The 21,973-nt window shown below is 44.3% G+C and overlaps 2 protein-coding genes and 2 long non-coding RNA genes across 7 annotated transcripts in view; 2 read left to right on the top strand and 2 right to left on the bottom strand.

Annotated features, from left to right (window-relative positions):
- Nucleotides 1-767: 767 nt before the first annotated feature.
- Nucleotides 768-7,998, top strand: mcoln1b (mucolipin TRP cation channel 1b). Its single transcript, XM_069524922.1, has 14 exons — nucleotides 768-965; nucleotides 1,927-2,186; nucleotides 2,302-2,463; nucleotides 2,642-2,798; nucleotides 3,283-3,358; nucleotides 3,471-3,567; nucleotides 3,881-3,980; nucleotides 4,112-4,218; nucleotides 4,830-4,979; nucleotides 5,104-5,205; nucleotides 5,298-5,420; nucleotides 5,775-5,981; nucleotides 6,189-6,336; nucleotides 6,437-7,998. The coding sequence occupies exons 1-13, from the start codon at nucleotides 923-925 to the stop codon at nucleotides 6,321-6,323; spliced, it is 1,719 nt and encodes a 572-aa protein (XP_069381023.1). The 5' UTR covers nucleotides 768-922; the 3' UTR covers nucleotides 6,324-6,336; nucleotides 6,437-7,998.
- Nucleotides 966-1,688, bottom strand: LOC138407702 (uncharacterized). 2 transcript variants are annotated; one of them, XR_011241035.1, is made up of 3 exons: nucleotides 1,583-1,688; nucleotides 1,150-1,476; nucleotides 966-1,068 (listed from the first exon to the last, which is right to left on the bottom strand). It is a non-coding gene; the product is annotated as an uncharacterized lncRNA (long non-coding RNA). The 2 variants fall into 2 exon arrangements; XR_011241036.1 differs by having other exon boundaries at nucleotides 972-1,095; nucleotides 1,204-1,476.
- A 2,236-nt stretch (nucleotides 7,999-10,234) lies between the features above and the next one.
- On the bottom strand, nucleotides 10,235-12,734 carry LOC138407703 (uncharacterized). Its single transcript, XR_011241037.1, has 2 exons — nucleotides 12,597-12,734; nucleotides 10,235-11,718 (listed from the first exon to the last, which is right to left on the bottom strand). It is a non-coding gene; the product is annotated as an uncharacterized lncRNA (long non-coding RNA).
- The window catches only part of prr36b (proline rich 36b), a 31,496-nt gene continuing 22,241 nt past the window's right edge, over nucleotides 12,719-21,973 (top strand). For 2 of the 3 annotated variants that reach the window (XM_069524919.1, XM_069524921.1), the window contains exon 1: nucleotides 12,719-13,042. The gene's annotated coding sequence lies outside the window, so the exon portion shown is untranslated. Of the gene's footprint in view, nucleotides 13,043-17,451; nucleotides 17,590-21,973 lie in introns of those variants that run through there. The other variant, XM_069524920.1, reaches the window with a different exon arrangement.

Below are 21,973 nucleotides of genomic sequence, written 5' to 3'. Positions count from 1 at the left end.
TTGTTTCTCTATTGAATAAGATTTAGAGAAAATATAATCGAGTCGAATGAATAATTATTATATAGTATTTACCAGATAAAACATGGTGTCAACCAACCATTTGTGAATTCAAAATGTCTGTTCAGAACAGCTGAGTACGTTGTTCCAAACATAGTGTAAAGTTTTCCTTTGAGGTAATTATTTACGGCTCTCGTTGTGTTACGTGTGTATCATCATTAATAACACAGTTTGTGTCTGTAGGTAAAAAAGTCCAGTGACTTGATGACATCAAGTTTCAATTTCCAATGTTCATTACACATATAATCAGTTTTCAGTCTATATATTCCAAAATAAAGTCTTTATATTCAAGATTCATTGCATATATTCAAACATTTATTCTTTATATTCATGTTTTATTCTACATATTCAAACTTTCCTTCTATATATTCTAGTTTAATTCTATATATTAAACTTTTATTCCATATATCCAAACTTCTATATATTCTGACTGTGATTCATTTATACTCATACACGTTGTGATTCTGTAGGAATGAAGAAAGAATAATATAATTATGATGAATCATTTATAAATGATGTACAAACTTTATATATATATACATATATAAATATATACATATGTATATATATATGTATATATATATATATATATATATATATATATATATATATAAATAAATGAGCCTGTCGATCAGAGCCTGCTCTTGTTTTGTTTGGTTGCCAAGCAGCAGCAGCTCGTCGCCATGGCTGCAGACAGCGGTCACATGGTGGAGTCACGTGTTAAACCGGAAGCTGTGATGTGTTTGTAGGTGTCGTCCAAACATCGCGACGCAGAGACGAAGCAGCTGCGATGACATGAATCCTCTCGATGCAGAGGAGGAAGATTTCCTCCCTCGCTCATCTGTGATCCACTGAAAACATCAACATGGCGTCTACAGGCTTCACCCAGGTCCAGGACAGAGACTCAGGTCGGTGGTTTCCTGTTTACCTCCACGATGAGTCTGTTGTTCACGTCATCGCGTGTTGTTTACCTGTTTACATCATGTGTTGTTTACATCATGTGTTGTTTACCTGTTCACGTCATCGCGGGTTGTTTACCTGTTTACATCACATGTTGTTTATCTCATTCACGTCATCACGCGTGTTGTTTACCTGTTCACGTCATCGCGGGTTGTTTATCTGTTCACGTCATCATGTGCTGTTTACCTGTTCACGTCATCGCGGGTTGTTTACCTGTTTACATCACATGTTGTTTATCTCATTCACGACATCACGCGTGATGTTTACCTGTTCACGTCATCGCGTGTTGTTCACCTGTTTACATCATGTGTTGTTTACATGTTCACGTCATCACGTGTTGTTTACCTGTTCACGTCATCACGTGTTGTTTACCTGTTCACGTCATCACGTGTGTTGTTTACCTGTTCACGTCATCACGTGTGTTGTTTACATGTTCACGTCATCACGTTTGTTGTTTACCTGTTCATGTCACCACATGTGTTGTTTACCTGTTTACATCATGTGTTGTTTACATGTTCACGTCATCACATGTGTTGTTTACCTGTTTACATCACATGTTGTTTACCTGTTCACGTCATCATGTGTGTTGTTTACCTGTTCACGTCATCACGCGTGTTGTCCTCTCCGGTGTGTGTTGGTCTCACAGAACAATGTAAACAATGACACTTGGTGAGAAATACTCGATACACAAATCAAATGTCTTGTTTTGTCCGATCGTGAGTTCAAACCCCAAAGATCCCAAAGTTACTGTTGAACCAGAAACAACATGTTAGCTTGAATCTGTGTTTTCATAATATTTTTGCATGAATTCTTTCTTGATCAACAAAGTTGATTAGTCAGCTTATTGTTGCAGGAGGACGTTTTAAACTTTTATAATTTAAGTTCACTACATTTCTTTCTATTTCCCAGAGAAGGACCGGCTGCTCTCCTCCACGACCAGCTATGGGTCCCAGGACCTTCTCGGGGGTGGGAGCCCACGCCCCACTGGTCTGATGGACTCGGAGCTCCACCACCAGCAGCAGCAGGAGGAAGAGGAGGAGGAGGAGGAGGCTCTGAGGAGGAAACTCAAGTACTTCTTCATGAGCCCTTGTGACAAGTATCACGCTAAAGGACGCAAGCCGTTCAAACTGGGCCTGCAGCTGCTCAAGATCATCACCGTCACTGTGCAGGTGGACGCAGCTCTTCATTTTACAAGTCCAAGAGTTTGTTTTGTTCTGTGCCGTAGCTTCTGTCCCGCGTTCGCTCGGCTCTTGAATCTGTTTGTGTTTTGACTCTGTCTCTTAGTTGGTTCTGTTCGGACTCAGCAACCAGATGGTCGTGACGTTTAAAGAGGAAAACACTGCGGCGTTCAAACACCTTTTCCTCAAAGGTTATCAGGACAACGCTCCTCAGGCAGTGCACACGCAGAAGGAGCTGTACAGCCACATGCACTTCGCCATCGAGCAGGTGACAACACGTCCTACCTCCATCAGCTTACACACGCTTCAGTGTTTCCTGCGGAGGAGAGGAGCTCCCTCTACTGAAGACGTTCAGCTTTTTAAGTTTGCTGAAGTTCTGCATTCACAAAAATCCATAAAACACACGGGAGGAAATCATGTATAATAAAGGTTTGTCTCCCGTCCAGTACATGGCTCTGCCCGACATCTCGCTGGGACGATACGCGTACGTGTTGGGCGTCGGCGAGAACGGAAGTGCGCTGTCCCTCTGCCAGAGGTACTTCAGGAAGGGAACCATCGACCCCGTCAACGACACCTTTGACATCGATCCCCACGTTGTCACCGGTAAGTGAAAAGCGACGGCCTTGTTTTGTTTTTTTTATCCAGCGTCTGTATTTTCTTGGCCCTGAAGGAAGTGACTGTGTCAGTGAGTCATTCTGCTCCACGCATGTCGAGAGGTGCCCTGAAACTTTGTCCTACTTTCAGAGCCTCGACACAGTCCGGTTCTCAGAGAACACTTTTTTTTTTTTTTTTACCCACAAGCTTTAGGAGCTACACATGGGAAAGCGTGTATTTGCATACACCTGCAGAGATAGCTGTCGGCTATGAATGAAAAATCTTGTGACCAAAATAGATTAAGACGAATAAAATCAATGTTGGGCTCCAAGGAAACGATTTCAATGCTTTGAGGAAGTGCTGAAACGTGGCTTAGGCTGCATGTGATGTGGAAAAAGATGATTTATATGGTTTTTAAAATAAAATGTCCCCATGTGATAGTTTGTAGTTCCTCTAATGCTATTTTCAGGTTTTGTCTCTTTTTTCCCCCCAGATTGCCTTGGAGTGGATCCCATGAATTACAGCTTTGGAAACAGTGACTACAAGAATTTCACTCTCAAGTTTTACAAGTTAGATGTTATCATGCTTCTTTTTTTTCTCATCGTTTGACACAGAGAAGTTTTTTTTTGTTTTTTTTCCCTGTTACAGCTTCAACACATTGAATTCTCTGTGTGTCTCCAGGATGATCAATGTGACCATTGACTTCCAGCTGAAGGCCATCAACATCCAGACCATCATAAACAATGAAATCCCCGACTGCTACACCTTTGCCATCACGGTGAACTACCTCCCCCGTGATTTCAGATAGAAATCTAGTTTTTCCAATTTAAGTGTTCAGATCAACTAATTTAGTTGTTTAGATTCTGTTTGCTTTCTAAAGTTAAAACAAATAATAAAATAACAGATAAATAAATAAATGTTGTATAAACAGACTGAATGAAATTACACATATTGGATGAGATTGCAAATACTGATAATATATAGATATAATCGACGTGGTGTATTGTAAAGAAGTGTCAACAGAGTATATTGCTCTCGAAGACGTCCACATCCACTGTTTGTATATTTAGTTCTTCTACGTCTTTTATCAGATCGTCATGGACAACAGAGCGCACAGCGGCAAAGTTAAGATCCGTCTTCTGAACCAGGCGTCCATAACAGAGTGTAAAGACCCCAATGTGTCTGGACACGGTGAGTGACTGGAGCTGGACACGCTGCGCTGGAGATATTCGTTCCTCTGTCTCCTGATATCAGCTCTATTATCTGTAGCTTCTCCGTTTGGGTTTGATCCCTCCCGGTTCTCTTCTCTTGTCCTCTGGCAGCGGAGAGCTATGCCCGGGAGTTATTTGACGTGCTGGTGGCGATAGTTTGTCTTTTGTCCCTGCTGCTGTGCGGGCGCTCCATCCTCAGAGGCGTCCTCCTGCAATATGTAAGAAGGCCGAACACACGCTTATGCAACACTAACGTTTTCAACACTGTTTGAAAGGCAACATGTCGCTCTCTGCTGCTGTGGTGAGATCCTGGTGGCAACAATCAAACCCAGGGAAGTCAACTAGTCTCAGCTGTGCCAATCACCATCTCCTTGGGTCACCTGGAGGTGCTCACTGAGCCTCCTCATTAAAAAGATCAAGAATATAGAGCGCACATGAATATATATAATATAACACAGTTCACCATAGGAAACACACAAAAAAAGCACCAAACTAGAGCGTCTAGAGCGGCTGCACTCACACGCACCATCTTAGAAACACCTAAAAGGCTTCGGGCTGCAGGAGGAGACTTGAGTACTCGGGAAAATCATCACAGAAAGAACCATGATTCCGCCCGTACAGTGAGAACCACTGCCCCAAAACAATTCACCAAGTTCCATCCAAGTGGGTCAAAACGTAATTCTTAATGTCACTCATAGAGATGAACAGAGATTAGCATCACACACTGGGACACAGTTCCACAATCCTCCAGGTTACAGGAGTAGAACATCACCTCCGGAGGATAAGACTGCAGCTTTTTTTTATATGTTTCTCCTTTGTCCCTTCCCAGGAGTACGTGCGGTTCTTCAATGACAGACTTGGCCGCAGAGTTAGCTGGGGCGAGCGGATGGAGTTCATCAACGGCTGGTACATCCTGCTCATCGTCAGCGACGTGTTCACCATCGTCGGGAGCTTCATCAAGATCGGGATCGAGTCCAAGGTAATGTGGCAGAAGTTGACAAGTCGTCGGGGAAGAATGACGTCGTCGGGGGAGCTGAACTGAAAAGTGCTTTTTTTCTGCAGCGCTGTTCATTCTGATTAACGATGTCACTGTTGTGATGCAGAATTTGTCATCGTATGATTTGTGCGGTATCCTGCTGGGAACCTCCACTCTGCTGGTGTGGGTGGGAGTCATCCGCTACCTCAGCTTCTTTCAGAAATACAATGTATGTGAAACACACACACACACACACACACACACACACGTATCTGCTGCTCTTTCTTTGAAGTGTAAATCTCTTCTGCGTCTCCGCCACAGATCTTGATTGTGACTCTTCGAGCTGCTTTCCCGAACGTTATCCGCTTCTGCTGCTGTGCCGCCGCCATTTATCTGGGATACTGCTTCTGTGGCTGGATTGTGCTGGGGCCTTATCACGCCAAGGTAGTGAACACACACACACACACACACACACACACACACACACACACACACTGCCTCTAAAAAGACATGGGGCGGAATGAGTCATTCAGACCAGAGGTGCACGTCATCACAGCCTAATCATAATAAAAAGCCCTCCAGCATATCGTCCATGCAGCTTGTGTTTTATTAATGAGAGAAGAAGTTTGACCTTTATTAAATATGAATCATGAAAACATTATGTGATATTGTTTTGTGCTTTTGCGGAAGAAGGAAATAAAAAAAAACAATCCTTACAATTAGCAGCTAATAAAAAAAGCTCATTGACAGATGAAGAGGTTAATAACTTGTGACTCTGTTGATATTGACCCTGCACAGTTTCGCTCCCTGTCCATGGTGTCCGAGTGTCTGTTTTCTCTGATCAACGGGGACGACATGTTTGTAACGTTCGCCGAGATGGAGCGAAGCGGCACGCTGGTGTGGATCTTCAGTCAGATCTACCTCTACACCTTCATCTCCCTCTTCATCTACATGGTGCTGTCCCTCTTCATCGCTCTCATCACCGGGGCCTACGACACCATCATGGTACGGTACAGTCTGAGCGGTGGTTTCAATTCAGTTCAATCTCAAGCTCGCGGCAGTGTCACCCTGTCGGTCCGTCCGCCAATCTGTTCCCGACTGTAATATCTCAACTATTAAGTTCTACGTTTGATTTGGATGAAGCAGAAAAGTGACCAGTCACCGGGGGCATAAGTAGAAAATGCTCAGCTTAATGTTTGTTGACCCACACAGGCCCAAACACAAGAGCAGGTGCGCATCACCGACCTGCACGCCTTCATCGCTGAGTGCACGGACACGCCCTGCTCCGGCAAGTTCCGTGGCCCCGAGGGGTCGTCGTGCTCCTTCCTCTGCTGCTGTGAGTGGTGAAGAGGATGTGAGAGTAAGTAAAGAGATTTGCTTTTCTCTTGAAACCACCGTGTTTCCACTCCAGTGACGGCTGATTGCAATTTCACTCCTTTTTTCTTTTTCTTTTTTTCCAGAAACCCGGCAGGGACGATAAATGTCTTGACAGTGAACTGACTGACCTTGGAACATTATGTCCTCTGTGCCCGGGTTTGAATTTTGCATTTAAATGAATTCTGGAGCAGTAGAAGGCAGAACTCAGTCACAAGGCCAATTACCTGCTTTTGTACCGCATGAATAATTTATGGTTTCTTTTCTGAAATCTTAAGTTTGTCGAGGCTTTGATGACGAGACACTTAATGCCAGTAAACCAAGTAAAAGGGATGCAAATCTTCTCGTAAATTATCATCAATGTTTTTATAATTTTACTTTCTACGCTACTTAGGAGACATTCATTCGTGACCCGTGATTATGTAAATATATGTATGCATCTGGATCTTCATAGCAGAAGTAGAAAAGACACAGGAGAGGCAGGCAAGCAGAAAAAAACGAGCGGCCATTAACTCCTGTGTGTTGTGTGCATTAGCTCCTGCAACACTTTTCATCAATTTGGTCCATTTCCTCTCTTCACTCCTCATCCCCTTCTTTCATGTCCGCCTGTAACTGCAAGGAGACGATGGCTGCACGAGGACGGACGAGCCCTGCAGCCAACCAGTCAGTCATCAATATGTATGAGCTGTTTCTGCTGTAAAGAGCCAGGTGCACGCTAATGCACTGCAGGTTGCGCATTTCCTGCCGTTTGGTTTTTAAAGTGCTGCATACGAGGCAGCAAGAAATAATTGTTAAGAAAATTTTAACAATTACACATAGTCCCGGCTTCCGCTGCCCTTTTAGCCGCCATCTTTTATTTGTTATAACAAGATGAAGCTCCAAGATGTGCAAGTGTCAAAGTTTATTTTTCAATTCCAGGAAACGGGGAACAACTGATTAACTTTTAAATTATTTATTATTTTCATGCTGTTTTTAATCCCTGGACATGACACATTTCTAAGGTTTAACTACGAACCGGCTGTTCTTCATTGATGCTTTTTAAACACATGTCACTGAACTTACTTCAGTGGGAACGTCCTGCCTGCATGCTGTGCAAGGTCAAATGAAGGACGCTCAGTGGAAAAGGGACGTTCACTACACAAACTCTGATCAGGAATGTTTGATGCTCATGTATTATTATTATGTTGCGTTTACTGAAATGAACGGATAATGTTTACAGTCACAACAGGTACCGTGAGTTTATTCACAGTTTATGTGCACTTCATGAAGAGCGATGTACAGCGTCTCTTGATTCAAATGTGTCACTTGGGAGCCATATAGCACAATAGAGCACTGCACTATGTGTGTAATGCATCTGTTAATGTTCTCCCGACGCTCCTGGGAAGGTTCTTTCGTGCAAATTTGATTTAATAGTAACCGTTTTACTGCTCACTAGGTTTGTTTACACGTACTCCGTATGCTGTCTTAATTATTTTACCTGGTTTCCAGAGGAGGTGTGTACTTGTTAAAAGGGAGTTTGTGTTTTAGTGCACAGGAGGAAGTTTTACAGGTTTTTACCTCTTTTGTATTGAATGTTTTCTGGGATGATTCTGTCTTGTGGGAGGAAGTAGACGTCAGTAAAATAAAATGGAAATAATTCTAACCTGAATATTATGCAGCTGAGAATCGTGTCTGTTTCCACTGATGCGTTTGTAAATTGGTGCAAAAACATTTGTATTAATGCCACTGAAATAATACGCAGCACATTTTCTGCTGTGGTGCTTTAATTTAAATTGAATTTCATTATTAAATTATCAAAGACAGGTTGACAGGTCGGATTATTACTAGAACACTTTTAATAGTTATGCACTAACTTGACTGATAGAATCGACGTGACACTATAAAATTAAAAAGTAAATTAAAGATTGATGCAATTTGGGAAAACAAAATAATCGTAACAAGAAATAAAGAACTGTTGGAAAATAAGACGAATGAAAAAGCATTTAATAATAAAGAGTTGAGTTTTAATGATTTCTTGGGTTATTTGTTAATTGTTTTTGTTCTATACATGATTTAATCAAACATTTAACTTTATATGATCATGTTAACATAAAGGAGGAAAATGTCTATTTAGAATGATGCTGTGATAGATTGATGAAGAAAAGAGATAAATTTAATATATGGTCTGTATCTGCTGACGCTCATGGAGCTGTGGTCTGTGGCTGTGGTGTTGCACCACTAGAGGGAGAGAGTCTGTCTGCAGTCACAGGAAATCAATGCAATCCATAAGCAATAAAGAAATGAGACAAAGCTCAGAGACGGGCACTTTGAGGAGGAGAGGAGCTGCCTTCATTAAAGATGAATAATGCTGAGAGTATAATTAAAGTACTTAACCTTCAAGGGAACCATTATCACAAACTGCCTCTCTTCTCAACACAAGGTAAAGCAGAGTCGGGCTGTGCCAAAGAAAATGCTCGTGAGCTGAAGATGCAAATGGACGAGAAGGGGACGGGGAGTCAAGGCACAAACTGTACGTGCACACTCAGTCCTCTTAGTGCGGTGGAGTGGTATAGTTGTCCAATATGCTTAGTGCCTGCATGCATTATTTACTCCAGGAGGCAGGCAGGGCTGAGACAAAGCACTTAGAATCAGACTGACAGGAACTGGCCAGCTCTGGACATCATCAGGTTTCAGGGTGAAGCTGATTAAATAGAAAAAAAACATACACGACAAGGCCGTGCAGCTGGTTAACTCAGCATGGCAACTCACTTCCAACCCAGTGACTGAGAAAGAAATTTAAATCTGGGGGTGAAAAGGTGATTTATCTTTGCATTTGCATCCAGACCATCACGTTATTCTGTGGAGGACATACATGAAAATAAAGCTCCGTCGATTAGGTTCCTCTGCATCGCCTGTGCATCGCTTCTCCCATGTTGCCTGTCAGCAGGAGCGTCCTGCATGTTAATGATATGCTGTGCTGGCATGTGGAGCTCTTAGGGGAGTCAGTGCTGTGCAAACAGAGCAGCAGCCACACAGACGTGTTCTAACCTGTACCCGCCCGCTGTTTACTCTCACACACACACACACACATTTGTGAGATAATGATATTCACGTTTAATAGAGTGTGACACCGCTCGTGCATTTTGAAGCCACTTGTGTAAAGAGGGGTTTGATTTGTGAATGTCTCCACAAAAAGATGGCGGCTGTGTCTGATGTGGTGGGTGTGTCTCCCAGCGGTGCCGGCTCCTCTCTCGGCTGACAGGCAGGAGACTCAGACCTTTGCACGATCTGACTGTACATGCTGGGAGACACAAACCCCAATGAGAACATGCCTGCATGTGCTGCTGGTAATGAGGTAAGACCCCTGACTGGAGGCCGTGTTTTGGGGCTTGACTGAGTGCCAGTCCTTGTGTGCTCTGGCTGCCCCCAGCTGGACCGTGGGCCGGGGGGAAAAAACAATGAGATAAATAGCACGGGAACTGTGCTGCAGGGAACGCAGCCCTGCCCCTTCCTGCCTCCGCTGCCGCTCACCACCGCCCGTGTGAAAAAAACACCTTCCTCTCTTTGTTGTGGCTGGTTGACCATGCCAATATGTCCATCAGCGTCAGGCCAGCAGGCAGAAGGAGTCACCACCCTCTTCCTGGTCTCCTTCCATGTCTCTCGTGCACTTGCACACGCTCCTGGATGATCACACAAACAAACCTGCCCACGGTGACTGTACATGGGTGTCATTTTCACCTCCTGACAACAACATCATTAATCCTGCAGACATTCCTGTGGGCATGACTTGACCTTCAGTTTTGATTTGGATGCAGCTGAAAGGCCAAGCAGTCTGAGGTCAGTTCACTTCAGGGGAGAAACAAGAGACACATTTCTTATTCCAGTCAGGTGCATAAGTAGTGATAGATAATCATAATAATAAACTTTATTCATATAGCACCTTTAAAATCAGTTTACAAAGAACTTTGACCACAAAGCAAAAACACAATGAGAAGAGAAATAACAATCGGCAGAATGAAATGTGACACTAATGTCGAGGTAGAAAGTAGAATTTAATTTAATAAATAGTTTTATGTCTCACAAACACTTCACCACATAAAAGCAGTAAAAATAAATAAAATAAAAGGTGATTTATGGAAGGAGCACGGTCACCTTTAGTTTCCAGTCTGGACTTTGGAATGGCCAGCAGGATCAATCTGAGGATCTAAAGTTTTGAACAGGCACATAAAGGGTCAACATATGATGTAGTTTGAGGCCAGTGATCAGTAAAAAAAATTTTTGAAATAAATTCTAAAACAGACAGGGGTCAAATGGAGTGAAGCAAGGATCAGGATGAGGTGATGTCTTCTGTTAAACCAGTAAAAAGTTACGGCCAGTCGAGCATTTTTCAGTTAAGTGCCATATATTTCCACCCTGAGCCGATCCAAATCTCCCCTTTCCAGCATTTGGAAAGTGTGCACCACCGGCTCAGCGGGCCTGAAGCCCACATCCAGAACAGACCAGCACACAAAGGCCTGGCTCATGTAGACAGGGGCAGGCGGCTGCTGGGGGCTGAGCAGCGGGGGCAGCAGACAGACAGGCAGACAGGCGGCATGCCCTCCTCTCAGACTATCTCTGATGAAAAGGCCCGTTCTGGTGAGGAACGTGGCGGACAGAAACAAAAGGTTTTTAATCCACGAAACAACGCCCCTCAGTGTCGCATTGTGACTGAGAGACAACACTCTCCACTAAAGGCTTTCACGCTGTCTCTGCTGCTCCTTGCTGTATTTCCTGCTGCTTTTAATTCATTTCTTTCTATTTCAGCCTGTTTGCTCATCTCTGTGACTAAACTCACAGGCAGCTACACTTGTTAAGCTGCGTCGGTTCTAAAGATCCCTTTTTGTGCGAGGCCTCTGATCCTACATCCTAATATGGAAATTACTTCTCTAAAATTCAAATATAATCTTTATGAGAATGTTACAATCAACAGGTCTGAAATGTGTAGAGAGATTTCCAGTTCTCGCCCATGTGGTCGGTGGACATTGCAACCGCTTTAATGCGTGTGGGGCAGCAGTAATGCACTCTTAAAGTGTGAGTGTGTGAGTGTGAGTGTGTGTGTGCAGTCGTGCATGCAGCAAAGAAGAAAAGGGGTTGCAAGGGACAGAAAAAGGGGTCCAGGGGCCTAAGAGGGAGGGCAACAGACAACCGGGAGGAACTTGGGCAAGACAGTCGGGTGACTTGTGAGAGGTGACATCATCCTTCGTTTGAATAATCCCTCAGCCTGGGAGGTGATTGGCTGCTCCTGGAGAAAGCGGTTCCCCTGCTATTCGCTATTCACCCCTTTCAATTTCAGCATGGCGCGCTGTGCAGGAGAATGTGGCCTTCATGGACTCGTAGTAAGCTCCTATGGCTGAAGTTGTCATTTGTAACAAGAAAAACAAAGTGAGTTGTGAGCGGATGTGCTCGGTATTTGCCACACCAGATGATGTGAAGACCTGAGGCACCGTTCAACCCTCCATTTATTTTAAACAGATGAGTAAAAAAGAGAAAGTGAGTGGGACACAACCTTAATTAACAATATGCAAAATATTGCAGCATCTACTGAATCGTTTAGTTTTCACTCATTCCCTCACTTTACTCTTTACTCTCCTCTCACTCATGGCTGAGGGTGGCAGGGCGGATCCAGCTCCACACAAAGGCTTTTTTCTAATGGTGGAAAATTAGACTTGCCAAACAAGTAATGAATTAATAACAGCTGCGTTCCATTTCATTGTGCCAGCACCTGTGAGCGTCGCTGGTATTAACCTGCTGTGGATCCTCACTCAACAGATGCCCCCCCGGTTCCTTCCACTCTTATGCATTGTTGGGTAGCATCACTACTAATGCTAGTCCTGTCTATTAGGCACAACGTTTCACTGAATATTGTACATATTCACAAAAATGTTGTTATTCCTTTAAAATATAATCCTATACTAGATTAATTTGTCAAACTAAATAACAGAGACAAAAATATGTCATGCCTGTAGGGCCCTGCTATCTGACATGTTGCATTAGGACAGTTGTTGTAGTACAGTTGACACAATACATGAAAGTATGACATATATATATCTTAATAACTTTTCAAAACAAAGTTACAAATTGCTTCGTAAATAAAAGACACAAAAAAGCAAAAGTAAAAAAAATACCTAGAGACACATAGGGAGGATACAGTAAAATAAGATAGCAAAACAATAATAACACAATAAAAGTGCAGTGATTGTTAGATTTCACAATAAAAGAGAAAGAGACCTGAGCTCCTTCACGTGTGTGTCATTATTCCGAGGTTTCCGGCAGCACCTGAAGGCAGCAGCCTCTCCTCCTCATCCATCCGTTCACCCGGCGTGCGCGCGCGCGCGTGTGTGTGCGTCACTCTCTTTCTTCCTCTCCGTGAACGCGCATCACTTGAGAAAAACGGCGCTCGAGCCCCAGAAGTTCCTCGTCCTCCAGCTCGGCTCCGCTCGGCTCGGCTCGGCTCCGCTCCCCGTCTCTCTCGCTCTTCTTCCCGGTTCCTGATTTAGTTTTTATTTATTTTTTTTATTTTTATAACCTTCCCCCCCCCGCCCCTTGCTCCTCCAGCCTCTCCGCCCTCTCTCTCCGCCTCTGCTGACCGGAGGATCGAGCCGGGGTGTGCGGGCTCGAACACTGGGCGTAGCTGGGGAGGATTCCGCTGACCCGCCGCTAACCACGACCGACCGGTAAGATTGTTTTAGCTAGCATGCTAACTGTCCGCTAACTGTCAGCGGGTAACTGACGCCCGTCTCGTTGAAACCTCCGTTAAATCCGGTCCGAGCTGCTCGTTGACATCACACGTGATTCCGGTTCGAACGGTTCCAGCTCAGGTGATTTTTTTTTTTTTTTTTTTTAACATCCCAAACACTTCCAGTGTCCCCGTGTGGTTTCTCATTTAAAGGATGAGCCTGCTTCACATTCACCGGCTCCTGTGTGTGTTGATGGGGCGGTGGCAGACCGGGAGCCCCTCCACCCCTCCACCCCCCCTCCATCAGATCATCTTTAACGGGGGTTAAGCTTCACGATGATGCACAGTTTTGAATCCGTGTTTGTTTGGTTTTTTGTGTGTGTGTGTGTGTGTGTTTGTGTGCTTCTTCAGGACACCTCCTTTGTGAGACCGTTTTCTGAGCTTCTCCCCTCCCTGAACTTTCCAGCCTCCCCTCCCCTCCCTCTCCATCCTCCATCGTGGATGCCCATTGTTCTGCAGATGAGCCAAGTGGTGTGTGTGAGAGCTGAGAAATGTTGCAGCCTCCTCCTGTTCCTCCTGCTCACTCTTTCTCCTCCTCTACATTTATAAATATATATTTTTAAAGCGTTGGACCATTTCCCCCCCTCAAACCTCTTTTATTTCAGAGGGTGAATATCTCAGATCGTTGTGCACAGACTTGAGCTGGCATGTAATCAGAGGTGATTAATGTCACCCCCCAAAAGTGATCAGCTATTGTGGTGTGAGAGTGGAAGCTGGAGGGGGCCGAGGCTGCTCCGTCACCGGGTCTTTTTTTTTTTTTGGTGGGTGAGTGCAACAAGACAGATTACACTCCTCTCTGCAGAACAATGGGGGAGGAGAAAAAAACGCTGCCAGTTCCCAAAGCCTGGCCAAGAGCATTTAATAAACGGCAAACATGCAAGCATTGAAAATCTTTATCCACAGCCCACAACTCTGTTCCCTTCCCCTGAGGTGCCGCAGACAGACGACTGAAATCGTCTCAAGCTTTGTGGCCTCGGTGGGCTCGGGTCGGTCAATAATGTGCGGTGATCGACCAGGAGGTATTGATGTCATCCAGAGTAAATGGCATCCCAGGGCGGCTAATATGAGCACTTTTAAGGCTCTGTCACACAGGGCTTGGAGACACTTCAGGAGGTGGGCTAAGCCATCGGCTCGTCCACCCCCCTCCGGTGCATGGATGAGAGAATGGCTGACTCACAGTGTTGGTGGATGAGGCTGGGAAATGGAGGACAGATGCACAGCCTAATGCAATAATGCCAAATTAAATTTAGCTGCCATTAAAAGCCACACTGTTTTTTATGAAGTTATTTAAGACGATCTTAAAGAGGTTACAGGGACGAGTATTACTGCCAGAGGCATTCTGTATGTGGGCAGGATTTGTCTAAGATTATACTTGTGTAATTTAACCCGATTATTCTACTTGAGATAAAAATCTGTAAAATTGGAGCATTTTGTCAACGGTGGTTACTTTGCTGCTCTATTTTTATCAAGATGTATCACGCTGTCTCGTTATTATGCTCTGTTGTCAGTCTTACACACGGGAATCAAGGGTGTGAGACAGTCTACGGTAAGAATGAGAGCACAATGCCAGTGTCTGAAACAATCCTTCATGGATGTAATGTTGAAACTGTGATTCAGTTAATCAATGGCTGCGCAAACTATCAATTGTATTCAATTTTTAAATCACCAGCAACATGTTTAAGAGATGTCACTGATTAATTTCACATGTCTTTCATAGGATTGTATTTTCGGGGCAATTTAAATTTTAATGACCTATTTTACCCCCGGCTGGCTGCTCGACCCTGAGAGAGGGAGGTGATTGTTGCATTAATAGACCTGTGTGTCAGCTTGCCCTTAGCCTAAGGACTGGTGTTGGGGTGGGTGTGACTCAGAATGGACCCCCCTCCCCAGATCTGAACTTCTCCAGTGTGACAAGGGCAAGCCTGTGCCTCTGGCCATCCTCAGGCTTTTTCCAGCCTGAACCAGTGACCCTTGCACTTCAGAAATGATGTCTCTAGCCCTGTTTTCAGCCATGGAAACAACTGCACAATAGTTTCTTGTTTTGAGATTATCAAAACACCAACAGAAACAGTGTTTGGCTCAGTTTTCCTCTGTTCTCTGGGTGATTGAGGCTTGAGGAAGCCGCCGGGGGCACCGCAGTGAATTTGCAGAGTGAAGATAAACCAGAGATAAACTTCTCTGTCGTCTGTGCTCCCAGTCATGATAGCAGCCCCGGTTGGTGGTGTCACAGTTGTCAGGGCATGCAGTTGGCAACTGGCGGCGTGGTTTTGAGGCTGTATTTGCCAGCAGCTGCAGTAATTTTCTGTTTTCGGACGCTCTGAATTCCTCTGGTGGGAGGATGGTTAATGGATGTGGTTCGCAGCCCTGTTGCTAGGCTTCAGGACCAAAATCTTCATGGCCCAGTGTGTAAGCAGTGCTTGACTGTTTGGTGTAATGCACCCATGGAGATGGTAAATCGGGGCCAACATTGACTTTTGCAATGTCAGTCATTTGGTTTGCTTTACCACCTGTGGCACACAGATATTGGAGTCAGCGGGTCTCTACATTGGCATTGCTGTACATTTGCTGGTCTGGCCCACTGGTTGATATGGTTAGGATTATTTTAGAGGCTGCCCAGCATGCCCACACCATAGCCTTGTGTGGAATGACACACATTTGTTCCAGACACTGGTGCTGACAGAATGACAAACTCCCTTTTACCATCGGCAGCTGTAGGCGTCAATTTGTTTTTCTGTCATTTCATTTCTGCTGGTGACATTTAAATCTGGCTATGCCCTGTCTCAGCGGATTGCTGCTGCACAGATACTTCAGCACCTCCTTGTGAAGGTCTAAATGCACTGGATGTGGTTATGGTTGTTGTGGATGTCAAAGTGTGGCGTTTTAAGACCGGTTTCATGGGGTGTGGTTAAATTCTTCAAAAGCGGTAGCTTGTACCATCCAACCTTCCTGTCGTCCTGCGAGGGATCCGATTCCATCTGGAACGTGCCTTGTTCTACTTCAAAAAGGACGACGTAATCCTCTTACGGACACGGTTGTTCCTCTTGTACTTTGTGTGCATGTGTCCGTGTCCCTCGTGCAGAATCTAGAGAGAGAGAGAGAGCCACAGCTTCTCTGGTGTGTTTCTGCCATCTTGTCCAGATGCATCAGTTCTGCCATGTTCCTCCGTCTCTGTATCTGCTCTATCTGGTGTCAGTGATCCAAGCCGCCAGCTGGTCCTGGGCCGGCCTGATCTCATTTACTCAGTGCGAGGAGCTTGTTTGTCGGCAGACGGCCCATTATGGAGATGATCCAGCAGCTCTTCAAGTTACAAATTAGCCTTAGTTTTTCTGTAGGGTCCTCTATCTTGTCTCTTGTCTTGCTGTTCTTTACTTTTCCTCCCCCCTTCTTCCTTTTTTATTGTCCTCTCCTATAACCTTGTCACTGCCATCTCTCTTATCTCCCAGGGGAGAGGACTAACAGCATCAGAGGAACCTGCTTGACTAATGCACTTCCTCTGTCTGTCTGTCTGTCTCTTTCTTTACCCTGCCCATCTGTGGAGCCGTTGGCTGCTCCCCACTCTCTCCTGTGCGATCAATATCCACACAGTTATACTTTGTGCTGCCCTGCTGGTCGTCCCTGCAGGCGGCGGGGCTCAGCCAGGCTGTAGTAGGGCCCTCGCTGATGGGGCCTTGTTTGTAGTCGGGCTCTGTCTCACCCTTTATTGTTTTGGGGCTTGTGGACCCTCTAGCCCTGCCTCCCTACAGTATTGTCTAGTTTCTGGGACATACTGAGGCCTCTGTTACCACCACGTATCAGTCCCTCATTCTTTCTTGGGCTTCTCTCTGTTCATCTTTCTCTCCGTCCCTGTAGCTGTGTCTGTGTACTGTTTGAGGACAGTCGAGGCCGACTGTACGAGATTAGCATCTCTCTTTGTCTAGAGTTAACAAGCTCTGTCATGTGTTAATCTGCTGTCCCCAGGGGGCCGAGTTTCTCCGAGCCTGGACGCACCATGGGAAGGACGGGTTTGTATGTATGTGTTGTGTGCATCCGATTGTTTAGTGTTTGTCGGGGGGGGGGTATGAATGCACACAATTTACAGCCCTGAACTATGAAGGATACAGGAATTCTCCATCATCTGTGGAGGTCCAACTTGTTTTTTCTGATTTTTATTTTCTTCTTTACTACAACAGGAAATGTAATTAACCAAGAGGAATGTTTTAATATTATGTATTTTGAGTCTTATAATCTCTTAATTTCAAATGTAAAACCTCAGTATGAATCTCCAAATAGTCCTTAGGATTAGTGCCAGCCGTTCTGATCACATGTTCGTGTGATCCAGGTGTCTCTCTCATAATCTGCTGCTCCCTCTCACGCAAACCAGCAGCCAAGTAAACAAGACAGAGACAGAAAAAGACTTGTTCCTTCCTCTCAGCGGGGGCCTTTGTTCCGCCACCGTTTGCCTTATTGAGCATCCCAGCAGCCCACTGACCCACTGGAAATCAATGGGTAGATATGACTGTAGTGTGTAATGGCAGTAGGTCCCACTGTCTGGATAATATTCTTTCTAGTTTCTGTGTATCTAGGTCTCCATCTCGACGCAAGTTTCCATCCAGTTGTTTTAATGCGTATTTTGGATTTGAACACAGGAAGATACTGAAATATTACAATGTTTTACTCTTTGATAAGATGTTAACTCGCAGTAGAGTGTGATGGAAACCCACTGTTTTTGCTGTGATGACGAGAGAGTCATGTCCACAGGGGATGGCAGGGACATGTCCCCCTCACTTCTCACCACCTCTTATCATTTTCCAACGGAAAATAATTTAATCACAGACAGTTAGTATTGTCAAAAAAAGATGACAGAAATCTGAGCTAAGGCAGGTTTCCTTTAAAACATATCACATCTTATAAAGCACCATTACAAAGCATGATAACTTGTGTCATGATTTCTAAATGTAGTTAAATGTCATCTACGTGAGGGAAAGTGTTGCAGTATTAACCAGATAGTTTGGCTGCACAACTATTGAAACCTGCCTTCCTTGTTTCTTTCCTCACTCACTCTCCGGTGCTCGCTCAACCCCCACACTGTTTGTGGGGGATCCCAGAGAGAGTGGTGGGCTTTGTTTTGACTTTATTTGTGTGCAGGACAGAGGCAGTGTCCTGACCTCACAGGTCAGGGGTGCTTGGGGAATGTGTATGATGTCATTAGCATCAAGTTGATGGCAACACTGGTAACCCCCCCCCCCCAGCTGCATTTAACAAGCAGTCGCATACCTTCAGAACCCCTTCATCCCACACACAAAGCCATTATTTCTTGTTTGGTATTAATCAACTTCTCGTCTGATGGTTGGCGCTCAGATGTTTTCTTCAGAGATCAGCAGTGAGAGATGTGTACGTGTGATGAAGCTGAGGAAGAGGCGGTGACATGCAGAGCAACCCTCCCACTAAGTGTCAGGGGGAGAGAGTCAGTGGTGGCAGTGATTGTGGGCAGGAGTGGTATTAGCTTTGAAAAAGCTCTTAGAGTGCTGTTATATAACTCGTCTATAAGAGGCCCAATGAGAAAAGCTTACTTTACAGACAGGACTGGTCTATTCCACATGTGTCAGTCTAATTCAAATGGGTTTACACTGTAGAAAAAGAAGGACAGTGCATCTCTGCCTCCTTCCATGATCCCGACATTAAGACAAATTATCCCGAATATGAAAGCTGCCAATTTGCGCCAAAGATGTAATCTGGAGCCAGAGTCTGTGGAATAGCATTCAGAGGATCGAACAGCAGTAGTGGAGTCATGCTGTTACACACGCTCCACCAATCAGGAGTCAGTCTCAGACATTTCTTTTTGTAGCAAGTCATTTACAGAGAAATATACATTTGAACAAATATCAATGTTATTAGAACAACCTAAAATGACAGAAACCATCTTTTGGAAAAAAATATTTGATATCTATTTTGACTTTCTAGTTTTGTGATGTCGTCCATCTTTATTTACAGTTTGTGGTGGAAACGCCCTCTTTCAGCAACATCTTTATTTCTCTGGCTCTGTCTGTTTAAACGGTGCATGTGTAGAATGCAGCTGCTGGTCTGTTGGTCTGTTGGTCTGTTGCTGGTGTCCTGCCAAGATGTGGCTGAGAGTAAATGAAACATGCTGCGTTGGAGAGTGGAAGCTTTTAATCTTTACTTTTGATTCAGTTATCTAAGCAGTAAAGATAGATCTGTCTCCCTGCCAGTCCCTGTAGCACTCCTGTGCTTGAATTTACATTTATGGGCCTCTGCCAGCCATCCTCCTCACAACCATTCTAGTTGTGAATAAATAAAAAATAAGATTGTGTGTTGTATTGTACTTAAAGCAGTTCTGCAGTGCTGCAATAGTTAATTAGAGTTAATTGCTTAATTGTTCAACATTACATTACCTAATATGACATTATAATAAATTGAATATTATGCAGTTTGGTTGCACAAAACAAGACATTTGATGACATCACCTTGTGCTTCTGGGTTGTTTTCTGTGGTTAAACTGGATTCGATTGATTCCAGTCCAAGGTATGGGTCTGAGTAGCTGTAAATGAGCTGCAGAGTTGACTGAGACTACTGTTGTCATTTAGATTGAATAGACAATCAGAGGCTGCCTGCCAGCATGTGGCATCTTGAATCGCACATTGTCTCCATCGCAGAGAGGAGTGATACGCACTCACACACACACACAGAAACAAACATTAAATTTATTTCAATTGTTTTTGGTCAAAGTCTCACGTGAAACTGCGTCATATCTGAGGCCGCTTGCATCAGCCCACTTACCCATGAGCGGTGGTGCCGTGAGCAAGAGTGCAGTAAATAATTGAAGCAGCTCTGCAGAGTTTAGCTCGCGGCAGAGACAAGTTTGGAGCTATTGTTCCATTTTAAGATAATGAATCCAGACATTTTCTAAAAGAAAAGGACTTTATCAATATATTACAGACTATTGTGAGTTTGATATTCACACAAAGAGCATCTAACACGTCTCAACTTTAGTCTTTCATGGTTTGATTTTATAGATGTTGAAAATAAATGAAATGAAGAGACGTTGAAGAAAAGATGGTGCTTGCGTTTCCCTGCTTTCCCATTTTTTTCCGCTGCGCTACGAGGTGTGCTTTGTAAATCCAACCTCTGCTGTGTCACAGGGGGGAGGACAGTTTATTAGCAGTGTCAAAGAGCTCTGTGTCTTGTGTTTGCTGCTTGTGGAGATGAAAGCGTGTCAATTACAGGGTCAGAGGCCACTGAATGCTCATTAAAAATGTCTTCAAAAACCAGACCCTGCAAACGAAAGTTCTCTCACCTCATTGGCAGCATCTCTGCTCGAACCTTCTATCCTCTTACTGAGGCATTAGTTATGTCTTGAGTAATTCTATCAAGCATGCTCGTGTTCACGTTGGCATTAGCTAAGGGTTACATCGGCCACAAAAGCTCACTTTCTTTTTGCATCTTCTCTGCCTTCTCCCCTGCCCTACCCCCACCACCACCACCACCACGGCTTCCTTCCCCCACAATCCCTCTCTTTGACTACTATTTAGAGTAGGCCCCGGGGATAGAAGAAGGCTCACAGAATACATGTTCGTTTGTGTGTGTGTGTGTGCGTCCGTGCGTGTGTGTGTGTGTGTGTGCACAGTTGTGTCCTGTGAAAGCAGTAGTCCACTCTCTACCACAGCAATTCATAGATGCTCTGAGACGGTTGATTGGCTAAAATACAAGAGTGAGTGAGCGAGACCAATTTGATTCAGGTCTTTGTGTAGATAAGGCGAAGAGTCTCTTGTTTCTAACTGACAGCGGTTGTGATCAGACGTGAACACACACCACAGCCTTAAGAGCAGATCTGACTTTAACATTTAGCCTCATAACGAGCGCTGCATCTTCTTAATTTTAATCTGCATAATAAATCACAGCTTTCCACTGTTATTCAAAAGACAAGGTTTCAGCTATTTGCTATTTCCCTTCGAGGCGCTCTTTAAAGGAACCTGCTGTATTATAAACATGCATTGTGCACCCCCTTACTCACACAGTAGTAGACTGTAAACAAAAGGGGTCAAAGAACCAGTTTTCTGTTTAAATATGCTGATGACCTGATTATTCAAGAACAGCATGTTTGTGTCTAGACAGAAAAACAGAAAACCTTGAACCCCTCAGTGGAGCTGGATGCCTTCCAGATATTGGCTGTATTGGTATTGTAGAGTGTGGCTAGAGAGATACACATGAACATTTGAAAACACACAAACACTTTGTTTATGTCCCGCTGTGGGTATTAGGAAGGGATGATGCTGAGGATGATCTCACCTAGCAGAGCTGCTCGGGCATCATTAGCTAACTTGAAGCCTATTAAGTGTTGTAATGATGATGACGACAACAACAACAACAACAACAACAGGGACAAACTACACAGCCAGAGTAAAGTTATAAAAGGTTTTCTGAAATCATTGATTTGATAAAGTCAAAAAACAAGAAAGGCGTCTTGTGCAGGAAAAATAAGTTTCATCTGTGTGTCGTGCGTACAAAGACTGTGTGTGTGTGTGTGTGTGTGTGTGTGTGTGTGTGTGTGTGTGTGTGTGTGTGTGTGTTCTGACCACTGCCTCTGGTTTTTGTGTGACTTAGTTTTTGTGTGGGTTTCTTTTGTTCTCAGTTTCTGTGTAGCTCATCATTGAGGCTTGCAGGGAATTTGGAGTGGGACGCTGTGTGGAAGCTGCAACCACATGACTTGGACACACTGTGAAGGCCTACACGCACATTTTTGCAAATTCAACTGCATTCACAAGTTTACTTTAAACCAAGAGGATATCAGTGTGAAATGTCCTCTCTTCTACATCCATGCAACTCTGTTCTATCTCCAGCTGTTGTTTTGGTGGAGAGTGGGCCAGTGGGGATA

The sequence above is a fragment of the Paralichthys olivaceus genome, chromosome 5 (genome assembly GCF_024713975.1).
Source record: "Paralichthys olivaceus isolate ysfri-2021 chromosome 5, ASM2471397v2, whole genome shotgun sequence".
In the NCBI taxonomy this organism is placed as follows: domain Eukaryota; kingdom Metazoa; phylum Chordata; class Actinopteri; order Pleuronectiformes; family Paralichthyidae; genus Paralichthys; species Paralichthys olivaceus.
This window is presented reverse-complemented; position numbering and strand designations above follow the sequence as displayed.

Excerpts from the sequence above, each read along its gene's own strand:
- mcoln1b (XM_069524922.1), top strand. The coding sequence starts at position 923 with ATGGCGTCTACAGGCTTCACCCAGGTCCAGGACAGAGACTCAG. Across the intron at positions 2,464-2,641 it reads TGCACTTCGCCATCGAGCAG|TACATGGCTCTGCCCGACAT; the intron begins GTGACAACACGT and ends TCTCCCGTCCAG. Across the intron at positions 3,359-3,470 it reads TTCACTCTCAAGTTTTACAA|GATGATCAATGTGACCATTG; the intron begins GTTAGATGTTAT and ends GTGTGTCTCCAG.